At 41.9% G+C, this 22,853-nt stretch overlaps 1 protein-coding gene and 1 pseudogene across 2 annotated transcripts in view; one reads left to right on the top strand and one right to left on the bottom strand.

The window, feature by feature from the left end:
- Positions 1–976: 976 nt before the first annotated feature.
- The window catches only part of Nubpl (NUBP iron-sulfur cluster assembly factor, mitochondrial), a 187,558-nt gene continuing 165,681 nt past the window's right edge, over positions 977–22,853 (top strand). For both annotated transcript variants that reach the window (XM_076941877.1, XM_034513761.2), the window contains exons 1-3: positions 977–1,131; positions 1,652–1,799; positions 3,779–3,813. In XM_076941877.1, coding sequence (XP_076797992.1) covers positions 1,024–1,131; positions 1,652–1,799; positions 3,779–3,813 — 291 coding nt within the window. In that variant the 5' untranslated portion in view covers positions 977–1,023. The remainder of the gene's footprint in view (positions 1,132–1,651; positions 1,800–3,778; positions 3,814–22,853) is intronic.
- On the bottom strand, positions 9,847–10,507 carry LOC117716741 (M-phase phosphoprotein 6 pseudogene; annotated as a pseudogene).

Genomic DNA, 22,853 nt, shown 5'->3' with positions numbered 1-22,853 from the left:
GATCTGGTGTCTGGATAAGTGTGTGAGTTATTTTTCTTAAAGGGATCGCTTTTGCTCTTTCATCTGTCTTGGATATAGTGATGATTGATGATTATCTAATCTATGTGGGCATGTTCTTACTTCCACCAGGATAAATTCCACTCCCTCCCTCCCTCAAGCTCCGTTTTTACTCCATTCTCTGTGCAGATGATTGAACCTGGGGTCTCATATATGCTACGCAAACACTTTACCGTTAGCCTAGCCCTTAGGTCTCTTCTCAACTGACTTCTTTACTCGTTCTATTTCTGATGTAGCTAAACTTTTTGAAATCTAGTAAAGGATCCTCACCTCTCTTTTGTGAACCATTAGCAACAGAAGCATAAAAGCGGTGACTAGCTTAGTGCACAGTTGTACTGTAGGTCACGTGTGTGTGTGTGGGTGCGTGTGTGGGTGCGTGCGTGTGTGTGTGTGTGTGTGTGTGTGTGTGTGTGTGTGTGCGCGCGTGTGCGCGCGCGCCTTCGTGTGTGTAAAATGTAATTCTCTTAACAGTGGCATTGCTGAAGTGACCATATATAGTACTGTGCAGTAAGGAAAACTTAATCTTCAAGTTCCAGCATTTCCCATTTCTGTTAAGACGGGATGTCTTATTAAAATGTCTAAATCTCAGTTTTTAAATTAATAATAAGAGAGGAGGATTGGCGATATAGCTCTTTGACAGTGTGCTTGCCTAGTGTGAAGGAGGCCCTGAGTTCATCCCTAGCATAAAGCCACTCTTCAAACATAAATTTTTTTTCCTAATAAGTCTTCTTGTCTACTCTGGAAGACTAAGATAAACCGTTATACGTGAAAAGGCTTTGGGAATATCTGGTCAAAGGCTGCAAAAAATGTTTGTTGTTGGTGAGAGAATTAAATGGAATTCCTGAGCTGAAGAAACACCAACCAGGCTCATCTCCAGGCAAGGGAAGCCAAGAGTTGCCATGTGACGTCATTTCTCCGCGCCAGAGTAAAGTGCTTTCACCCTGGCCGGGGGAAGAGTCGCGCGCCATGGGGACCTGGCGGCATTTGCTGCTCTTTGGCGGGGTGTCATTCCGGGGTGGTGGCGCGTCTGCTGTCCCGCCCCTGGGGTGCCGAGCTTTGGTTTGTGGGCGCCAGGTGTGTGCCGAGCGCGGGCCGGGGTGGTGCGGGCCGGATCGCAGGCGCCTGCGCGCTCCCGCTAGCGGCTTTCCTAGAGGGTGGCTGGGGCTTGTGGTCCCAAACTGTTGCGAATATGGATGTGTGTCTTACACATTGCTTTCTTGTTTTGGAGTTGTTTAGTGAATAGGTTAAGGAGAAGGAAAATATGCGGAGGGCTTAACTCGGTAAAAAGGCCACTTTAGTTTTTTTTTTTTAAACATCCTCATTTATACTGGCAGACAAATTGCAGCTTGAACAATTTCTCTTTGACGTTGAGGTTAGCAGTTGATAAAGAGCACCTAAAGGCTAAATCTATGGCAATGAACAGAATTAGAAAGAAAGCCCTGATAAACCCAAACTCTGGGTTGCTTTCACTTTTACAGCATAGTAATCCAGTAATGAGGGCGATTGGTTTAAATCACTTTTTCTTTTCTTTTTCTTTCTTTCTTTCTTTCTTTCTTTCTTTCTTTCTTTCTTTCTTTCTTTCTTTTTTTTTTAGTTATTAGGTGCTGAGGGTGAGGCCTTGAAACAAAGAAGAACACAAATCATGTCCCGAGGACTTCCTAAGCAGAAACCTATAGAAGGTGTTAGAGAAGTCATTGTTGTGGCCTCTGGAAAGGGTGGTGTTGGAAAGTCTACCACCGCAGGTATTGTAAGGTGTTCCCTCCCTTCCTGGCTAATATGTTGTGCTCTCAAATGCACTGTAAATGACCACCGTTCAGGCTTCATATTTGTGATGCTTTTGACATTAGTTCCTTAGTACTAGGAACTGATAATGTGGGGGAGCAGGACTAATAAACACGTTCGTTACCAGATTGCCTACTCAATAAACCACAACGTAGTTATATTGTCTACGGATATCCTATTCACTTAACTGGGAATCTCTTTCAGAGATGGTATGCAAATTACACTGGCCGCTTAGCCCAGTATCTTTTCCATAGACGTGCTCAGTAATTGGTTGCTGTTACTTTAAAAACATCTAGTAATTGTATACTAAATTATGTGTGTCCTTTTCAGTCGGTCATTGTACATGTACCTGTACCTGAATATTTGCAATGAGAACATTTATTATCGTGTTTGTTTTTCACTTAACCACATAATTTCTAGTATTTATAAAGTCCCCTGTGTTCAGGTGCATGTGTGTGGAGGGCAGAGGTTAACATCAGGTGTCTTTGTTGTTCTCCACATTCTCTCAGTGGCGGCCTGGCCACTGAGCTCTCAGGATCTGCCTGTCTCGTAGTGCTGTGGTCACGCCCAGGTCCTTATGCTGCAAGCGCTTTACCTAATTGGTCTCCACTCTGGGTCATCTGGTCTTCACATCTTCTTCATCACTATGCTAGTGATGCAGAATCTTTCTCATGGCCCCTTTTGGTGACTGTAATTTGTCACTAAGGTGGTGTTTTTAGCACCAAACATTATGAGTTCTAATCTAGAATAGAATCAACACCCAAGACTAACAGTTATTTCCAAAAGAAATCTTTTATTTCTAAAGAGATTATAATAAAAAATAATAATGTGAGAACCTTTTTGTAGCCCTACCATTAGAAGTCACGTATTGACCTAATCAGCCTTAGTGAGCTATATTGGCAAATAAATATTCTGTATTTTGGAGGTTCTAGTGACACACAGCTCTGTGCCGTCACCCTCATCAGCCCCATGTAAAAAAAAGTTTGTATTTAAAATCAGATGATTTACCTACTATCAATCTTGAATTTAAATTATTTTGTAATATATGAGTGGATCTGTAAGTACCATATCCTAGATTGAATAAACTTTATATACAGTATTCTTTTAATCCTCACAACACTTATAAAAGTAGGAAACAGCTTCATTTTATAGAGGAGGAATCAGACTGACAGATAAAAACCTACAGCGATACAGATACCTAGAACAACGTTTATTTTAAAAGGCAGCCATGGTTACACAATAATAGACGGTGGTGGAGCTGGGTTCAGATCCCGGTCTGCTTTGCAGCTTACTCTTGCAAATACTTTCCTGGTGGGACTGAGAGCGTTGTTCCTCAGGGAACTGGGATTCACACTTCGAACACAGGCCGTGTGAGCACCTGTGTTGACCAGCCTTGCACATGCAGTGCTCCCTGCTCTCAGCTGCAGCCTGGCTGCAGAGCTGGCTACATGTTTAGGGGATACTGCTTCCCTCCTGCTTGTCTCTCGAGTCACTGGCGTAGGCAGTTTGGCGGCCATAGTTATCTTCTCCCCGCTCTGTGCACAGCACCCCAGGCTTTTGTATACTAGTGCATGTGGGAGTTATCTACACAGACGTCTCTAACACCGTTTATTTCAAAGGAGAACGGGCCACATCTATTAGATACCAAACAGTTAATTTTTATAAACTTTGAAAGCAAACTATGCATTTCACTAACTTTACTTTCTGAAAACCTAAGTGAAAGATTTGAATTCTCCTGTAACAGATTATAAATGGGCTGTTTAAAATGTTCAGCATGAGGTAGGCGTCTGCTGGGAGTTTCACGGTTACTTTCTGTTTTGTTCTTTTGTTTCTGGCATCCTCTCCCCATCCTTGCTTTACAAGTGAGAGACATGTTGAAAGGTAAGTGAATTTTCATAGAAGGAAAGTTACTAAACTGAATTCTTTCTGTTTCTTGCAGTGAACCTTGCCCTCGCGCTGGCAGCGAATGACTCGGTAGGTGATCATCCATAGAAATACAAATGCATTACAGTGTTTTTAAGGCAGTGATGAAGTGTTGCCTGGAGCTGCATAGTCTAGTTTCAGTCAGTGCAAGTTTTTAAGGGACTAAAAAATGCTGCCATTCGTATGGCTCCATGTATTCACAGTGATTGATGTTGCAATCCAATGTTGACTGTATCCCGTGGTAGCTTTCATGTTCTTGCATAGGGGCCACTTTTAAAAATAAAAATGTACTGTTACAGTCTGTATCTGTGACAGTAGAATTCTGGATTCAACTCTTTTTCTGAAGCTAGGGCCATAGGATGATTTCCAAACATGTCTGGAACTTAACTTTGTAGCTCCAGCTAGCTCAGAATCCTTTTGCTTCAACTTGCAAGGGTTTAAGATTACAGATATGTGCTCCCATGCCTGCCTGGTTCATCAGAAATATGTTTCAACTTATTTAACTCAGTAAAACAAGTTACAAGATACTCTAAAAGTAGTGTTGGTCCTTTGGAGCAGAATTTGAATAGACTGTGTATAATGTAAGATTGAAGGGTTGTTTATTCTCCCTTTTATACCATACAATTGGCTGTAGGCTAGTTTTGTGTGTATTTGTTCAGCTTTCAGTCTCTTTACATAAAAACTAAACCCACACATTCATGCGTATTTTGTGATAGCCCTCATTCATTTGTAAGGTTTGTAATATATATATATATATGTGTGTGTGTGTGTGTGTGTGTGTGTGTGTGTGTGTGTACTTGTGTGAGTGTCTGTCATCATGTGTGTGAAAAGCCCGAGGAGGTCATATCCCTGGCATTGGAGTTGCATGCAGTGGTGAGGTGCCATATTGGCTCTGGGAACAGAATTTGGGTCTTCTACGTACACAGCGGTTCTCTAAACTGCCGAGCCATCTCCACAGCCCCGCACCTCACTCTTGGCTGCTGCCTTCATGGTTGATCACTTTCCTTCTGAGTGAATCTTTAGGCTGGTTCTCCTTTCCCCCAGTTAAAGAACGGTAGGATTTATTTACCTTTTCCTGCGGGGTTGAGTCCAGGGCTTTATACATTCAAGGCTGGTGCTCTACTCTCATCTCCCTAGCCCACTACAGTGGATTTTTTTACTTTTTATTAAATTTTTTAAACAACAATTTTTATCTTATCATTTTCCCTCCTCCAATTCCTCTCAGATTCTCCTCATTTCCCCCATCTACTCAGCTTCATGTTCTCTCTGAAAAAACAAAAACAGGAAAAACAAACAACAACAAACAAAACCAAAACAGATAATGAACTAAAAAAAAAAAAAAAAAAAAGAAATAAAATACCTAAAAATTAAAGAAAACTAATTAAGAAAAAGAATCAAAGAAACCAAAAACAAACCCGAACTGAAACAAAAAGCACACACAGTCCAACAAAAGCATGGAGTCTATTTTGTGTTGCCTTTGGAGTGTGGCTGATATTCCCAGTGACGCCCTGCTGAGGAAAATTGACTTTCTGGTTTGCAGCAGGTATCCACTGATGATCGCTTTCTCCTCAGGGATGGGACTTTGTGTCCACTCCCCTTCTCAGCACTGGGCTTTGTCCAGTTTTAGCTTGTGCAGGATCTGTTTGAGTGCCAGTCCTGTTGTTTCTGGAAGGCGCTATTTCCTTACAATCATCCACCACCTCTGGCTTTTACAGTCTTTCTGCTTCCTCTTCTGCATAGATCCCTGAGTCTTAAGGGGAGAAGTTTGGTGAGGATATCCTGTTTATGATTGAGTGCTCCAAAGTCTCTCACTCTGCACATTGTCCAATTGTGGGTCTCTGTGCTACTTCCCACTACTGCAGAAGGAACCCTCTGAGCAATGCACTTGTCTATGGGTCTAGCAATAAGACATCATCAGGAGTGGTTTTATTGCTGTGTTTCTTTAGTAGAATAATGCTATTAGGTTTCCCTCCAGGACTGTGACCTATAAAGTCTCAGGTTCTTGGCCACGTTAGCAGGGTCAGGCAGGGTCAGGCCTCTCATGGAGTAGGCCTGAAGTCCAATCAAAGACTAGTTGATAACTACCACACATTTATGCCTTGACTGCACTAGTATATCTTCGAGCAGAAATAGGTCTCAGGATTGATAGGTGGGTGAAATTGATGGTTACTTTTCTTCTCTGGTAGCATGCAAAGTATTTTCCAGCATCATGAACAAGTCAGGAGGGGTGAAGTTGGTACCAGCTCAATTTCTCCATGTTCAATGACCATAAGCAAGTGTTGTCTTTGGTAATAGGGCTGTACCATCAGATAATGGAGAGTAACCACTAGCCTTGGCTATAGTCTGTGATGTTTGTGTGTGTGTGTGTGTGTTTGTTGGTGGCATATCTTTGCCAACGAGATGCTACCCATTCCTGGAACTCTAGGTGGCATAAGATGGCAATATCTAGTTGGGATATTGCCTTCCCCTTTATATGGTAACTAACTTAAATTCCTTTTATATTTGTATATAGTTTAGGAAGCTTCTATAATAGTAAGTTTACATATGATTTTTTAAATATTTAGGTTGGTTCCTCTTATAGCAGGGTTTCTTTCTGGGACTGGAAGGTTGAACCCAGGGCCTCATGCATTCTAGGCTTGATGCTCTGCCATAGAGCCACCACCTCCCCGCCCACCGCAGTGACATTGTTTTCTTCCTTTCACTTTTTAAATTGCACTTCCTAATAAATACTGTTACTCATACTGTGTATGTGTGTGCAGGCACATGCGTGTCATGGATGTGGAGGTCAAAGGGCTTTTGGGAGTTGGGTTCCTTCCACCTTGTTTTTGAGGCAGGGCCTCTTTGTGTGTGTGTGTGTGTGTGTGTGTGTGTGTGTGTGTGTGTGTCTGTGTGCACATGCACTGCTGCTCCATGCTTCAGGCTAGCTGGCTTGCAACTCTGGGGGATTTTCTTGTTTCTGCCTCTCGTCTTACTTGGAATCCTGGGATTACAGATATGCCACATCGTTTTGATGTTTTTATGTGGGTTTTGGGATCAAGCTCAGGCTGTGAGGCCTCTGTGGCAATGCTTTTGTTGGTTGAAAGATTTTGCCATGGCAGTCTTAAATTAGTCTTCCATGCTGAACAAGTTATATAAATGTTCTCCAGAAAATATGTTTGTCTTTTATCTTAGTTATAGTTTATAGGAATATTTATACTCTTATTTCAGATAGATATTATCTGGTTTTTAAATATTAAAACTAGAATGAAAATGAACACTGAACATATTATATAACCTTGCAAGTCATTAGTTAATAATACATATCTATTTTATAATTTAATACTCCTTTCATATTTATGAAATATTATTTCATATGGTTTCTTATTTTCAACTTACTGGGTTTTAAAAATGTTCATATATATATATATATACACACATACACATATATGAAGTACAGGTAAGAATTAGAATTAATTAATTAATTAATGTGTGTAGTTGTGGCTGTACTTCTCACTTTTTTTTGTCATGCGGTTTTAGTTTCCCATGGACAGCACATGTGGAAATGACATGTGTTATGTATGTAAGTGCACTGTTAAGCTAGGAATCGAGAATTTGCTAGAATGCGGAGCTAGGTATGTTCACGTCTTAAGATTTGGCCCTTGTTTCTGACAGTGTTAGGATATTACACACTCATGGTATTTGTTAGTTCAAATCACTCTCCTCATTCACTGCAGAAGCAACTGTCCTCCCTGGACTTGTGGAGAACGGATGCTGTAGTGTTTCTTTAAGGCCGTGTTCCTGCATGGAGGAAAGAATACCGTCAAGTCAAATTAAAAGCCCATTTCTTTACAGCTCCCCTTCTTTCTGGGGGACATACATTCCAGCATCTCATTTGTCTTGTCCTTTTCCCTGAGGTTGGTTTTTTTTTTTTTTTCTGGCTGCATCCTTGAGTTCTGTGGGTTGGTAGGCAGATTAATGGCTAAATTGTCTTCCTCATGAAGCTTACCTTTAAAAGCAGAAGAGAATTGGTGGCGTAATCAAGGTGAAGATCGTTTTTAGAGTTTTTGGTAGGTTCAGCTCAGTCGTAAGAGAGTGAGGGGCAAGAGTGTGAGGAGGACCTGGAGGAGCCAGAAGCGGTGGGTGTGGCATTGTTCCAGTCCCACCACTGTGGCTCAGGGGACTTCAGCCATACTTTTGTCTGGAAAGAAGTCACGGAGGAGTACAAACAGGAAGTTAGCTCTCCTAGTTTTTTAATTTCTGAACTTATCTTTATATTTGGTAATTTAAATGACAATGTAGAATTCTAGGCTCACAATCACTTTTTGAACTTTGAAAACAATATTCCATTTTCTTCTGAAATGCTAATGAGAATGCCTGATGCTTTTCTGATCCTTATTACTCTGTAATGACATGTGTTGTTTTCCCCCTCAAAGCTTTTAAGCTTTTCTTTATGGCTTTTAAAGTTTAAAATTGTCACAAATGTGTCGGGTTATTGGCTTTAAAAGCTGCTGCATGCTTTGAAATTGGCTGTGAGTGTTCTCAGTGTAGACTCGGCCTCCGTGTGTCTGTTCTTCATCTGTGTCTGTTCTTCATCTGTGTCTGTTCTTCATCTGTGTCTGTTCTTCATCCGTGAGTCTCTTCTCATGGTGGGAGCAGGGACTGATGCATGCGGTTCATTTTCTCCTGTGCTCTTTGGCTGTTGGTCATTTGTGTTTCTCAGCAGGCTTTACACTCCTTTGCCCACCCCCCTGCTCCATTACAGTTATTCAGCCCTTCTACATTTCTTAAGTTTGGAGATTGCTTCCTCTAATTTTCTAGACCCATTTCTTACTTTCAATTTAATGTTTCTTAAAAAAAAAAAAAAAAAGGAGGGGGGAGGTGTTTGTAGAATTCTGATAATTAGAATTAATTAAGAGAAATATAGCTTCCTTTTTCTTGTTTCTTTTTAGTCTTTGTTTATTTAGGATAGTAGGATAGTTGCTTTCCCAGTGCCCCTGACCAGCAGAATCAGTACACCTGGGGAATTTTTGGACACACAGAAGTTCAGCCCTCCTTCAGAACTTATTGCTGCAGCAGCACGGTGCCGTCTGTTTGAGCCGTCTGGATGGTTCAGTGCTGAAGTCTGAAACCATGGACCTGGATAGTGATCTGGAGTTTTCTTAAAAATGTCTGATCTGCTAATAGCCCCCCTTTCTGTTTTAGTTTTAAATACAGGATAGTTTAGTCTCAGCTGACTCTCCTGCTTAATATTTCAGTGGAGTTTGGAAGAAAAGGAAAATCAACATGCATGTTTAGGTAGCCATCTTGAGGGAAGACCCAGTAAGTGAGCTTGCTTGTTTGCTTGCTTATTTATTATTAATTTATTTAATTTTTTATTCTCAGCATTTGTTTTATCCAGGCCGGCCTTTGAACTCATATTCCCTCCTTAGCTTTCTAAGTGCTGATATTACAGGTGTATACTGCCATGTTACACACTGCCATATGTTTAAACAGTTTGTGTGTGTGTGTGTGTGTGTGTGGGTGGGTGGGTGGGTGTATGTTTAATTTGTGTTCATATGTGTTCATGTGTCACAAACACTGGAAATCAAGCCCTGACCCTCTCTCTCGAACATCTACCTAATATATACTGCTGACCTTTAATATTGACAGTCTTATTCTTGATTTTTCTTCTGTTGTACTAAACTACTTTTATTATGAGTTTTATTCCTTTACAGTATTTTATATGAAAACATGTTTATTATAGAACATTAGACAGATGACCTCGATGACTGTTTAAAATACACAAACCCCACACTACATGACAAAGGCCTGAGAGCATGCAAATACTCTAGGCTGGAGAGCCATGTCTGTTCCTGGCGAATCACTTCTGAAAAGTTCTCAAATATTTGAATCCAAGTGAATGTATGAATTGGCTTGACATGATTTAAAAAGTAAAATATAAATATGAGGGCAGTTAAACAAAGGTAATAATTAGTTTACAATAGTCATTCCTGGACAGTAACTGGAGAGTGGTATGTATATGTCCTGTCTGTGTGTGTATTCACACAGAGTCAAGTCGAAAATCCAGGGAGTGGCCTGTGCTCACATATTTGAAGGCCCTGAAGAATACCATAAAAAGGATGTATAACATCCATTAGACATCTGTCTCAAGAACAGCACATTTCCAAAATTATGCATTTCTTTAGAAGGAAACAGTGTTTTAACCAGCACAGATGACAGGGGGATGAGCTCAGACCACGCTGTGCTCACAGGCATCCACTGTATCCGAGGCATCCATTTTAGTCTTGGGGCTTTAAGAACATCGTCTTAGTTTTAATGGGTTTTATATTTTCATTTTCATCTTCTTTGTAATTGGCTCAGTCTCTTTTCTTGGCAAACTTTTTTTCAATTGTTTCCACAAAGTCTCATATCTTCTTGCCATTTCTTCATCTGATACATCGACCGCTGCCATTGCGTCTTCTGCTGCCGCTGCTCTGTTCTTAGAATTCATCTGAAGCCTTAACTTTCCACGTCAGGATTGAGCCCTCTGAGTGATGTCCTTCTGTCCTTCCGTAGAGAAGAGCCTCACCCAGGGAGAAGCTCTGCTCTCTGTGATGAAACTCCCTTTCTCCTTCAACTCCAGCAAATCCAGGTACCGGTGCTCATCACTGGTCATCTCCCATTCCTCCTCTTCTGGTTGTTCCTTGGTTTCTGAGTCCGGCCCCCTTTGCATGAACTTCGTGTGCAACAGGTTCTTGGATAACTTAGTCTTGGGCTCAGATGCCATGTGGGACACACTTTACACAGTATCATTTTTTTAAAAAGTCTTTAGAAGTATTACTTTATTATTCTTATGCGAATAAGTGTTTTACCCATATTTATGTCTTTGTCTCCCACGGGCATATTTAATGCCCGTGGATGTCATTTTATTTCAGGAAGTATATGGAGTGCCTGTGACATTCACTGTCAGATTCCCTGGGAACAGAAAGAAAAAATAAACATGCTAAGACTTTATCTATAAAAGTGTGTTGTACATACATGCATCTATGTACTATTTGTATGTATATATGTGTGTGCGCATGTGTGTGTGTGTGTCTGTATCTATGTATCTGTCTTAGCTGTCTCTTAGTTTTTTGGTGGTGGTAGAAATTGAACCCAAAGTCTATTGTTTGCTAGCCAGTGCTCTACTACTGAGTTCTGTTCCTAGCTCTAGCGAGATTTTTTTTGATGGTATATAGTTGAAACTGTTTTTATTTTTATTTTTTGAAACTGTTTTTTTTTAGCAGTTTCTTTTGTGAATAAGAAAGTGTTAATCAAAACCTATAAAATTTTATTTTATAAAAATGATTTTATTTTGTAATAGTAGAAACATTGTATAATCTCAAAGTTTTATAAACCAGCACAGATAAAAGGAAGACAGATGCCTTAAGATGATGAAATAGATCCAAGGGCAAATACCACAATAATTACTCAGGAGGAGTAGCTTTTATTTAAGACAAAAGCAGTTTCCCCCAGCAGAGCCTTTTCATGAATGGAGTCATGTGTGATTCTCATGGAAGGAGGTACAGAAGACCACACTATGTTGATGAGTTTGAGATTCATTGATTACACTCTGCCTGGCCGTATTTTCTCAGCCAGCTCATTTCCGTGTCTCAATTCTTTCCAATATGCATCTGTTCTTACTATTTCCATTGTAATGACAGCTCATTCATTCATTTATACCTCAATCATGGAGTGCCTGTTCTGTCTCACATACTGTGTTTGGAAACTAGAAATGGACTAGACAGTCTTTGCCGTTGGGAAGCGCATAGACTAGCACAGCATGTTGTGATGTCCTTCCTGCCTGTACTCCAGTTCTTCCCACGTGCCCTGCCAGTTCACTCATAACTGTTGGAATCACATAGCTGTCTTGCTCAGATTCACACCCCGAGACCTTTGCTGCTATTCACTCATGCAAAGCATTCTATTATTTTATAATCTTCTACATTTCTACACGAGTGCTCTGTGCAGTTTTCTCCAGAGTTCTGTGTCTTCTTTTCCAGGCCACCTATATGTCTATCCTGGTTATATTCTGTACAAGGGTGTGAATGTTGGGTGGAGGCAGAATTGAGTGCTTACAAAAATCCAGCTACTCTCTTAATGCACATCTGTGGGTTGATTATAGTGCTTACACAAATAGTTTATCAGTTAGCATTTCTCTGAAGGTAGGTCAGTAAAGTGCTGTCTGAATTCCCTCCAAGTAAGGGTCTTTCCCCAGTGCTGTGAAATTCAATGGCAATGTTTGTATTTTATTATTGTATTCATGTGGTCATTCTAGTATTTATTATAACTAATACTTAATGAACACTTAGCACAGATAGTTAGCACTTTACAAAGAATAATTCCCATGACATGTTTCTTAGCTCATTTCCTTTTTGTAGCAGTGGCGAAGGACTAGGCTCTGTTAAAACAGGAGCCTGCCCCTTTAAGAGATAAGTCAGTCTTAGAGGCCAGATCTCAGTATCTGAAGCATTCAGGCTGCACTTCCCTGCTGCTCTCCCTGGGACAGCATTAACAAGTGTCCCTAGTGGGTGGTTCTAACCAGCACCTTTTCTTCCATGCTCTTAGTTACATACACCATGTTGAACTAGATTACAGGATGTAAAACCCTCTCTCCCATTCCCACAGTTTATAAAAGTCTGGTATTTCCTTTATTCCTGGGGTTGCTGTTGAGCTCCTCTGGCTTTCTTCTCATGGTCTGCCTGTCTGTCTCTCCCTGTCTCTAATTCTCCCCCAGTGAAGCTCCTTTCCTGGGCTTCAAGGTCAGCTTCTCCTTCTATGTAAGCCCTCTGTTTGGTCTCTCGCATATATTATACCATTTCTTGTCTAATGCTCTCCTTCCCACATTGGGGTTCAGTAATGGTCTCTAGGCCCCAAGTCTTTCAATAAACTGCATTTTCTGAAGTGTGTCATGTGGCAGCTACTTTCTTGGACTGCCTGTTGCTGTTTTATTTTCTCTCTCTCTCTCTCTCTCTCTCTCTCTCTCTCTCTCTCTTCTCTTCTCTTCTCTTCTCTTCAACACAGGATTTCTCTGTATAGCCCTGGCTGTCCTGGAACTCACTCTGTAGACCAGGCTGGCCTCAAACTCAGAAATCCACCTGCCTCTGCCTCCCAAGTGCTGGGATTAAAGGCGTGCACCACCACAGCCTAGCTATTCTCTTTATTATTATATTTAACAGCAACTGTTACAATCCCCATTCTTGACAGGAAGTAAAAGCACATAGAAATTAAGTGACTTGTTCAAAATCATCCAGGAGGAAAACAACATAGCTGAGACTGAATGACAACCTAGATAGTGCACTAGATAGCATTACTGTGGGGCACAGTGGTTACGACAGCCTAGATGGTGCACTAGATAGCATTACTGTGGGGCACCGGTGGTTACCACAGCCTAGATAGTGCACTAGATAGCATTACTGTGGGGCACGGTGGTTACGACAGCCTAGATGGTGCACTAGATAGCATTACTGTGGGGCACGGTGGTTACGACAGCCTAGATGGTGCACTAGATAGCATTACTGTAGGGCACGGTGGTTACAACAGCCTAGATGGTGCACTAGATAGCATTACTGTGGGGCACGGTGGTTACAACAGCCTAGACAGTGCACTAGATTGCATTACTGTAGGGCACTGAGACTGAATGACAACCTAGACAGTGCACTAGATAGCATTACTGTGGGGCACAGTGGTTACGACAGCCTAGACAGTGCACTAGATAGCATTACTGTGGGGCACGGTGGTTACGACAGCCTAGATGGTGCACTAGATAGCATTACTGTGGGACACGGTGGTTACGAGTGAGTGTATTGCTCTTTCTGAGGACTTGAACCTTTGTGGTCCATAATCATTTGTGACTCCAACTCCAGAGGGCCCTGATGCCCCTGGCCTTCAAGGATACCTGTACTCACATGCATATGTCATATACATAATTAAAGATAAATGTTAAAAAAACCTTATAGCCTATGCTGCACACTGATACTCATGTTAAATCAGGCCTGCGGTGTGGCGTGTACCTGTAGTCTCAGCTATTAGAAATGCCAAGGCAGGATAGTTATTTGAGCTAGCCATTTGAGGCCAGCCTGGGTAACATGCTGAGATGCTATTCCAACCAACCAACCAATCAACCAACCAACCAACCAACCTACCAACCAGATAACCAGACAACCAACCAACCAACCAACCAGATAACCAGACAACCAACCAATCAACCAACCAACCAACCAACCAACCAACCAACCAACCAACCAACTAAATAAATTAATGAATAGCCTCATTCCTCTATCCCAAGTTGGTTGTCTCTAGTCTTAGCTTCCTCTTGCAGCAGCTAGTACAGTGCTTATGGCTTGTGTAACACAAAATGCACCTTTATTTTGTGGTTGAATTGAGTATCTAGTTTGATTTTCAGTGCGTAAGTACAAAACTCTTTTTTTTTTTCTTTTCTTTTTCTTTTTTAAAGTGATATGAGGTGGGAACTGTTGGACCATGAAAGGCAGCCTGGTTTCTGGTCGAGTACAGGCTAGAAACCACCAGAGACCCCAGGTGATCCTGAGGGGCCCCAGGAGGGCTCCAGGTGATCCTGAGGGACGGCAGGTGTTTCGCTACACCCCAGACTCCAGGCTCCTGACGTGAGGCTGCAGCCCTCCATAAGTGTCTTTCAGTCCTGAAAGGGCAACACTCCTACTAGCCCCTCCACAGGTAAAAAGTGTGACCACAAGTAGCCTCGAGACAGATCTCCATATAATGAGGTACCTAAAGGCCAGAAGAGTTTAGCCAACTAAACTTTCCTTTCCAGACCTCCTCCTTGCAAAAGGTATTTAACCTCAGGCCTGCCCTGAGAAACTGAGGTACAGTTTCTTATCTACTTTCCACCATGACAATAAAAATCTTAAAACCATGGACTGCTTCTTTTCAACCTGATCTGCTGTGGGGAGCAAAGGAACAGGCCTTTGCCTACAGAGCCGCTGACTAACCTCCCACAGAAGACCTCTCTGTGTTCCCAGCCACAGTGACCAGCAGCCCAAGCAAGCCAACCACTGTGACAAGCCAAGGACTCCCCCACTCCCCCTCTTTTCCCCATGGCCCCGGGCCAGATCCAGCTCATGAGCCCCCACTTTGTTCTCAGCTCTTTTGCAGCTTCCAGAGGCACCTGGGGGCCCAAGAGCCTGAGTACCAGATGATCCCTGGCCTCATTACAGGCCCGGGGACCCCCACGCCAACTCCCGGAGTGGGGTCTCACGGCTTCACATAGCCAGACGCCCACCAGGGCAGATGTGTGACGCCCATTTTCCCAACAGGGAACATTGGTGATAACTTACTGGTTGTTATGGTATTAATTAATTTTCAACTTGGCAAGATCTGGAATCACCACACAAGGCTCTGGGCACAACTGTGCGGGATTACTTAGCCCATAGGCATGCCTGTGAGGATTATATTGATTGGATTAGTTGGGGTAGGAAGGGTGTGGTTCCATTCTCTGGGCTTGGAGCTGGACTATATTAAAAGGAGAAGGCAGAGTACCAGTGTTCATGACTCTGTGCTTTCTATTTGTGCAGCGTGACTAGCAGCTTCAGGCTCCTGCTGTCTTGGCTTCCCTGCTGTGATGGACTGACTACAACCTTGGACTTTGGACTAAAATAAACCCTCTCTCTCCTGAGTTGTTTTTGTCAACTCAGATGTAATTTGGTCTTCTCATGTTGTATGATACTCAGTCATTTTAGCTGCTTATGATTTCTGTTTCTTTGATACTAGTGTCTTGCTAGTCTAGGTTGCCACTCCTGGGCACTGCAGATGACCACTTTAACATTTTCTATGCATTCCCAGCTCAGTATGGGTAGAACACACTCCGTTTCATTTCATTTTTAGAATGACTAATTAAGTAGATTTTAAATTGGATTTAAAAATGGAAAAGGAAGAAGTATTATCTTCAAAGAATTTGTCTTTTGGTTATCTTTTCCATTGATGTGTATCTCAAAATATTTGACTTTTCCTGTGATCACATAATGCCTTACATGCGTTCTCTCCAGATGTGCTGCTTTTTCACAAATGTCTTTTCCATATGACCAACATGGTCCTAAGCCTTTGAGGTTCTATAGTGGACCTGGCATTTTTAGCTCAAGAGTCAGGGTCTGGCTGGGTATGGTGGCACATGTCTTTAACTCCTAGCTAGCCTTTGGGAAGCCGAAGCAGAATGATCAGTAATTCAAGGTCACCCTCACCACATAGAAAGTTCCAATTCAAGGCCTGCCTCTGTTACATGAGACCTTTTTGCAAAACAAACAACCTCCACCCCAAATCCCCAAATGATGTAGTTTTGGGGGTTGGAAAAGTTGAACATATTATGTAGCTCCCACCGACAACAGTGTTTTCTGCATTAAGTAGTTCACATTCTTGCTTCTTGCTCTCAGGCAAAGCTGGGCCCGTTCCTGGCTGTCTCTCTCTTTTACACGGAGTGACTTTTGCCTCTGCCTTCCTAGCGGTTTAGAACAAGATGATGCATATGGAATGCTCACATGGTGTCTAGCACATGGTGCATGCTGACAGTGCTAAGATGAGGTTCTTGTCTTTACTGGTACAGGACTGCAGATGCTAGCCTGTACACATCCTCATCTGCAGTGGAGTTATGGTGTGATTTTGGAGTAAAAGGATGTTTCTCACAAGTTTACATGGGGAATCCAGGTGGGTCTACTTAATTGAAGTTCATGAAGTTTGTTTTATCTTTTCTTTATCATCAGTATTATAAGAGGACTAAATTCTGATCTATTAACCTAATTTTTATTTTCTTATTTTATTTATATGAGAACACTGTAGCTGTCTTCAGACACACACCAGAAGAGGGCAACAGATCCCATTACAGATGGTTGTGAGCCACCATGTGGTTGCTGGGAATTGAACTCAGGACCCTAGCAAGGCAGTCCGTGCTCTTAACCCTTGAGGCATCTCTCAAGCTCTGTTGACCTATTTTTGATGCTCTCATTATAGCAAGTATTTCTTAATGAAAACATTTTGTTTCAGTATCATGGCAAGCTATTTTGAGGAAGAAAGATAGCACTCTTTATGTTCAATGTGCAATTATTTTAAAGGGAGAGGGGAAGCTGGGTCAAGAAGTCAAATCCTAGAGGAGCAATTGCAAAATCATTACTTTCTTCTTTCTGTTCTGAAATTCAAAGGTAATTCTTAGTAAGAAATACATTTATAAGTGTATTGAAATTCACAATTATTTACATTTACTGAGAGATTCTAAAAATATTTTTAATCTTTATAAAACTGACATACCTTTAAGAAAAAATACTAATTATGATTTTTTTCCTGCAAATATTTGATATACATGCATTTATCCACTGCATTTCTGACGAGTAACTTTTCCTTATTCTTTAATATGTAGGCTTAGTCATGTCTTGAGGGACTGTTGTCACCTAGGCTCTACGCAATTGGAAAGACCTTGCCCTTCTCACTTCAGGCCATTTATCCCTGAGGGACTAGTAGACTCTTGTTTCCCATTTCTATGGGCTCTCTCCTAGTTGACACTGCTTCCCCAACATGCCTTTGTTTCTTTAAATAGGATTTTCAGCCTGTTCTTGATTTGGTGATTCTCCCATTTTAGCTTCCAGACACTGGAACTATAATGTGTGCCACCATGCCTGTGCTGCCTTGCCTGGGGCCTGTTTCTCTTGGTGGCCACTGGTGCTCTTCCCATCTTTTCCTGCTCACAAGCCTTCTCTCCCATTGCTTCCCATTTCATGTTCTTGCTCACCATCAAATCTCTTTTCTTCAGTCATCCTTACATCTTTCCCTTTCTGCCCCAGAGACAGATGTCAGTCCTTATTTTTCATCTTTTATTAATTATTTTATTTACATCCAAAATGTTGCTACCTCTGTCCCCTTTCTCAGAGTTATTTCCCCCATACTCCCTCTCCTTCGCCACTGAGAGTGTGCTTCCCCTATATCCCTCAACCCTGGGGCATCAGGTCTCTACAGCATTAGGCATATCCTTTCCCACTGAGACTAGACAAGGTAGCTCTCTGCTTCATATCTGGGTCAGGGGCCTTGGACCAGCCCATGTATGCTCAGTCTCTGGGAGCTCCCAGGGGTCTGGGTTCTTGAGTTCTTTATATATTTTGGATAGTAGCCCTTTATCAGCTGTAGGGTTAGTGAAGATCTTTTCCCATTCTGTAGGCTGCTGTTTTGTCCTGTTGACAGTGTCCTTTGCCTTACCGAAGCTTTTCAGTTTCAAGAGGTTTACTTTTGTTCTTGATGCTTCATTTCATTGCTCTTCTAGGATTTTTGTCTTGTGAATACCTGCTGGTCATCTTCAGTTTGTCTCTACTAATTCTTTCCCTTAGGTCTACTCATAGCACACAGAATGTATGTTGGGTGAGTGAGTGAATCACTAACTCTGATTACCCTGTGTTTGCATTCAAGCTTGAAAGTGTTGCACACAAGCCATGTCAGTTTCAGGTCTTTTTAACCTTTTCTACTCTCATACTACATTGTCATCTATAAAAGCCCAAGACCCGAAATTGAGTTACAAAACAAAGCCAAAGCAAAACAAAACCCCCAAGAAAACAAAAGTAAAACTCGTAAGGGCTGGGGAGATAGTTGGTCAAGTGTTTGCCTTGTATCTATACGGTAGACCTGACTTCAGATCCCTGAACCCACATAAAAAAACAGGCACAGTTGTGGCCTGCAATCCCAGTAATGGCAAGATGGGATTGGGAGACAGCTAGACCCTCTGAGCTCGCTGGCCAGATAGTGTATTCTACTTGAAGTTCAAGGCCAATAAGAGACCCTGCCTGAAACAAAGGTGGGAGTGGCCTTGTGGAGTGGCATCCAAGTTTGTCCCCTGATCTTGACATGTGTGCATGCATGCACACGCACATGCACACTATTCGTCATATTTTAAGGAAATCCACCTTCTGTGTGGGAAAACTCAGTTTTCAGCTGCATTAGCCCTTGCTCCCAGTTGACAGCCTGGGCTTCATCCCCACTTGACAGCCTGGGCTTCATCCCCACTTGCTTTGCAGCTTCTCTGGGTTGACTCACTTCATTGGTCTGTTTCTCTCCTGGTTCTTGGCTTCCTGCTGCATTTGATGTTGTCCGCCACAGGGGCTGACACTTGACGGATCTTTGTTTCCCAGCCTTCCCAGCATTATATTTTTCTTGGTTTTCCTGACCCTTTCACTTCCCCTCTTTCACATTATTTCACCCCTATACATTTTTTTGGTTTGTTTCCCACACAGTCTCCTTGTTTTAGAAATATCGCTTCCTCAGTCAACATCTGTTTTTTTAAAAAAACTGAATTCTTTATGTGGATGATTCCTCCTCCTCATCTGATGCCAACAGATAGGTCAGATTTCAGTGATATACACGGAGCCAGCCTCACACTCTCTAAAGTCTTCTGTTGCGCGCACCTCTTTTGTGTCCCCTTCGCCCGCGAAAAAGGACACGGAGGCAGTAATCGGGTATCACTACAGATGAGGCTTTACTTCTTGTAACAGCAAAAGCGGAAAAGACCCCAAGCCCGGGAATGGCACTGCTATATATACCCTAGAGTGGCGTGTTCACTTTTGATTGGCTGTTCACTCATCACCCCATATTACACCCCGGGATGGGCAGTGACTTTGGCGCGCCTTTTGCCTTTTGCAACTGCGCAGTCAGTTGTTTACAAGTGGGAGGACAGGATGTCCACGCCATCTTGGAATGGCAAATCACTGCGGCTCCCAACATCTCCCCCTATCTATATATTTAAGATGGAACAGCCTATTGCCTATCAAGCGCGGCACCAACTCAGTGAGGGAAAGCAGAGGCCTGATCCCCTGTGCAAAATGAGATGTTGTAATGGGTTTACTTCCCATACCCATCTCGATGCCTTTTGTCGGGGAAAGGGAGCCTCTACCCTGGGGCGCCACCAGGGGAGGTTTCTTGGCATCAAACCTTTGTGCAATCAGGCATACTTTCGGGAAATCTATCTACACTCGTGGAACATTCCCTGTTGAGTACCCACTCGCAAACACCTCTGAATATTCAGGTACCAGTTATTCAGGCAAGGGCTGGTTGGACTTAGACCTCTCATGGACCCAGTGAAATGGGCTGAACCCTTGGGGTGCATCGACTGAGGGTCTCAGTCATCAGCTACTTTCTTAGCCTAGATAGTCAAATTTCAGGGGGAGATGCTTGCTCCAAGACTACTAGTGCTTGGGCGATAGCGACCTTGTCACGTTTTTGTTGGGCTCTGAGCTTGCAGACCAACCATCATGAACACTAATCCACAACATAGGGCTGCACCAAGCAGGCCTATTCCCACCCTTTAAGAAAGAGAGAAAGAAAGAAGGAAAAGGCGGAGGTAGGCCAAGAAGTAAAATCGCCAGGGGTAACAGGGTCCACTCGAGTTCCATCAAGGCTCAAAATCTGGATCTGCAATTGCTGCTGCACCTGGTCCAGCTCCCCAGTCCAATTCTCTTTTAAATAAGCAGAAAGATTATGGCTTTGAATAAATGTATCATTCACAAATCTCAGAGGTGTAACACCTGGATGTGGGGTTGCTGACACACAGCTCATTTGAACCACATCCGTGAGCTGCTCCACATGGGCCTGGAGCCAATCAACTCTCTGATTGACCAACAAAATGTCTGATGCCAATTATGCATCCACTTTCTGTAAAATGGTCAAAGCCTTAGAGGTCTTTTCTGAAATTTGATCAGCAACAGTAGCTGCTGTAACTTTATTAACCATGTCTGTGTCTAGTGATCCATTCCAGCATTGTGCCAAAAGGCATGTAACATTCTTATAATCTAAGATATCAGAATTATTCTGAAAGTCGGATAACATAAAGAAAAATGGAGGGTCCACACACACCGACACCGGTTGTGCAGATGCATTCCTAAACAGCTTATTAATTTTAATGTTATTCAAATGGCTAGAGATATTAAATCTTGTAGCCGAAACATTTTGTACTTCATGAAATATACCATTCAACAAGACAAAGGCAGATACACCCTTTTTTTTAACATTCTAAACAGTGGCTACAACACATAATTTAATTGTGTTGAAGCAGGGTAAACTCAAGAAAATACACATATGATTTAATTTAGGACTTGCATCCCTTTGAAAACATTAAACAGAGGTTTAAATCCTCCTATGGTAAGCTTAAGATGAGGTTTTAGCCAAATAATATCTCTAAGCAACTTTTAAAAATCACTAAGAGCAAATCAAGATTAAAAGTAAACCACTTTCTTTTGCATGTACACTCACAAGTCAGAAGATGGCGTTAGATCCCCAACACAAATGGTTATGAGCCACCATGTAGTTGCTGGGAGTTCAGCCTTTATATTTTAAAAGTCTAGCCTTTAACGGCTGACCCATCTCTCTAGCCCCAACTGATTAGGATATAACTGAGGTCTCAAATATTGAAAGACACTGTCTTTGAATCCTTCCTGGAGAAACAAGTACTCCAAAAAAATTTTAAAGCTCGTTATATTGGAGCAATGGCTTGTAGAAAAAAACTTCTTTAGAGAAATCCACTAATCCACTAAATCCACTAATAAAGTATCACACAATATATACCAAAAGATTTAACCTCTTAATTTTTTGTATTAAAGTAACAACAATATTTATATATATAAAATGTAAAACGATTAACCATTTTCTGAAGCAATTATTTCTAACAAATATCGCTTCATGGGCTCTTAAAAATTATGAATAAATTTACTATCTGTAAACCTTTCTCCTTTACCAGAAATGTAAAGGGATGGTAAAAATCATCTTTTATATCTATAAAATTCTATAAGCATTCACTGAAATGGCAGCTGGAGTAGACAAGTTAGGCTGTATAAATCTTAAATTTGAACTTTATTTTGGATTAATTTAATAACCAATCTTTTTTTGTCCAACGAGAATATCGGATAAAAGCCAAACTTTATCCTCTAATAATTGTTGTATATATTAAAGGAATCCAAAGCATCTCATCCTCAACAACTCCAAATACAGAGGAATTAAAACAACCTGAACCATACTCTATCAGCAGGCACAGCTATACTCATGGAGGGAAGCAGGCATAATTTTAATTTCTGTAGCATAAACATAACTTTTAGCCCACAGACTGTTGTAAAGTCTTTGGTTTTTAGATTTATCCCTCCTCTCACAAGAAACAATGAGGACAAAAGACGAATTCCCTTAAGCACATTTCTAGGACCTGGTCTGAAGACCCAGAACACAAGGAGCTTTTAACACCTGAGCTTCTGTAGCTCAGTCCGTATTGTCTTAATTCAAATGTAAATGTAACCTCCCTCAGGCCTGTTCTCTGAGGCTTGGCTAAGCCGAATTGTGTATTTTGGCTTTAGCTTTGAACCTTAAATTTAAACTGTAAACCTTAAAAGACACGTGTTGTATCTTTTCTCTATAAACATAGGCAAATCAAAAAACCAATCTTTAACTATGTAAGCAATTATTTTCTCTCAAATCAACACCAAGTGGATTACCTTTATGTTATAAAGTTTTGCTGCCACAAAACAAAGTGTAAAATCTAATGGAAAACTTGTAGCATTTATGACCCAGGCTTTTGGCAGATGCGCCTGAGGCCAGGGCAACCAAGTAACTCTCAATAGCTGAAAACAATGGGCAGTACTTCAGCATTTGAATATACTGGCAAGGGAACAGGCCAAGATCTAATTATGTCCCACAGTGGTATACTTATCGCCAAATGGAACTTCAGTATCAGGAGACTCAGGGTCGTAATCTTGCAATCCAGCTTCATTCTTCACAATCTGTACCAGCCGAGTAGGGGCCCAAATTGAATTGTTTTCACCTGTAGAATAAGCACAAACAGCCTCCCTTCCCGGGCCACAGCAGGCCCTTAGCCAATCTTGTAGCCTCCTGTTCTTACGAGGGACAATAGCTGTACGGGATTCAGCTGTGGCATTTTCAAAGATCATCTGTTTTATCACTGGCATTGCTTGCTCTAAGCTCTCGGGGCACTCCCTGTGTGCCCGCCACGCTTCCCAGGGCAGACTATCTCCCTCCTCTGCCTGCCTTTTCCGCCACGCTCTCTTGTTCTCGCTCTTCCAGGCTGCAAGCCACTGCAGGTAGCAGAGCGCAGACGC

This window comes from Arvicanthis niloticus, chromosome 11 (assembly GCF_011762505.2).
Source record: "Arvicanthis niloticus isolate mArvNil1 chromosome 11, mArvNil1.pat.X, whole genome shotgun sequence".
NCBI lineage: Eukaryota > Metazoa > Chordata > Mammalia > Rodentia > Muridae > Arvicanthis > Arvicanthis niloticus.
This window is presented reverse-complemented; position numbering and strand designations above follow the sequence as displayed.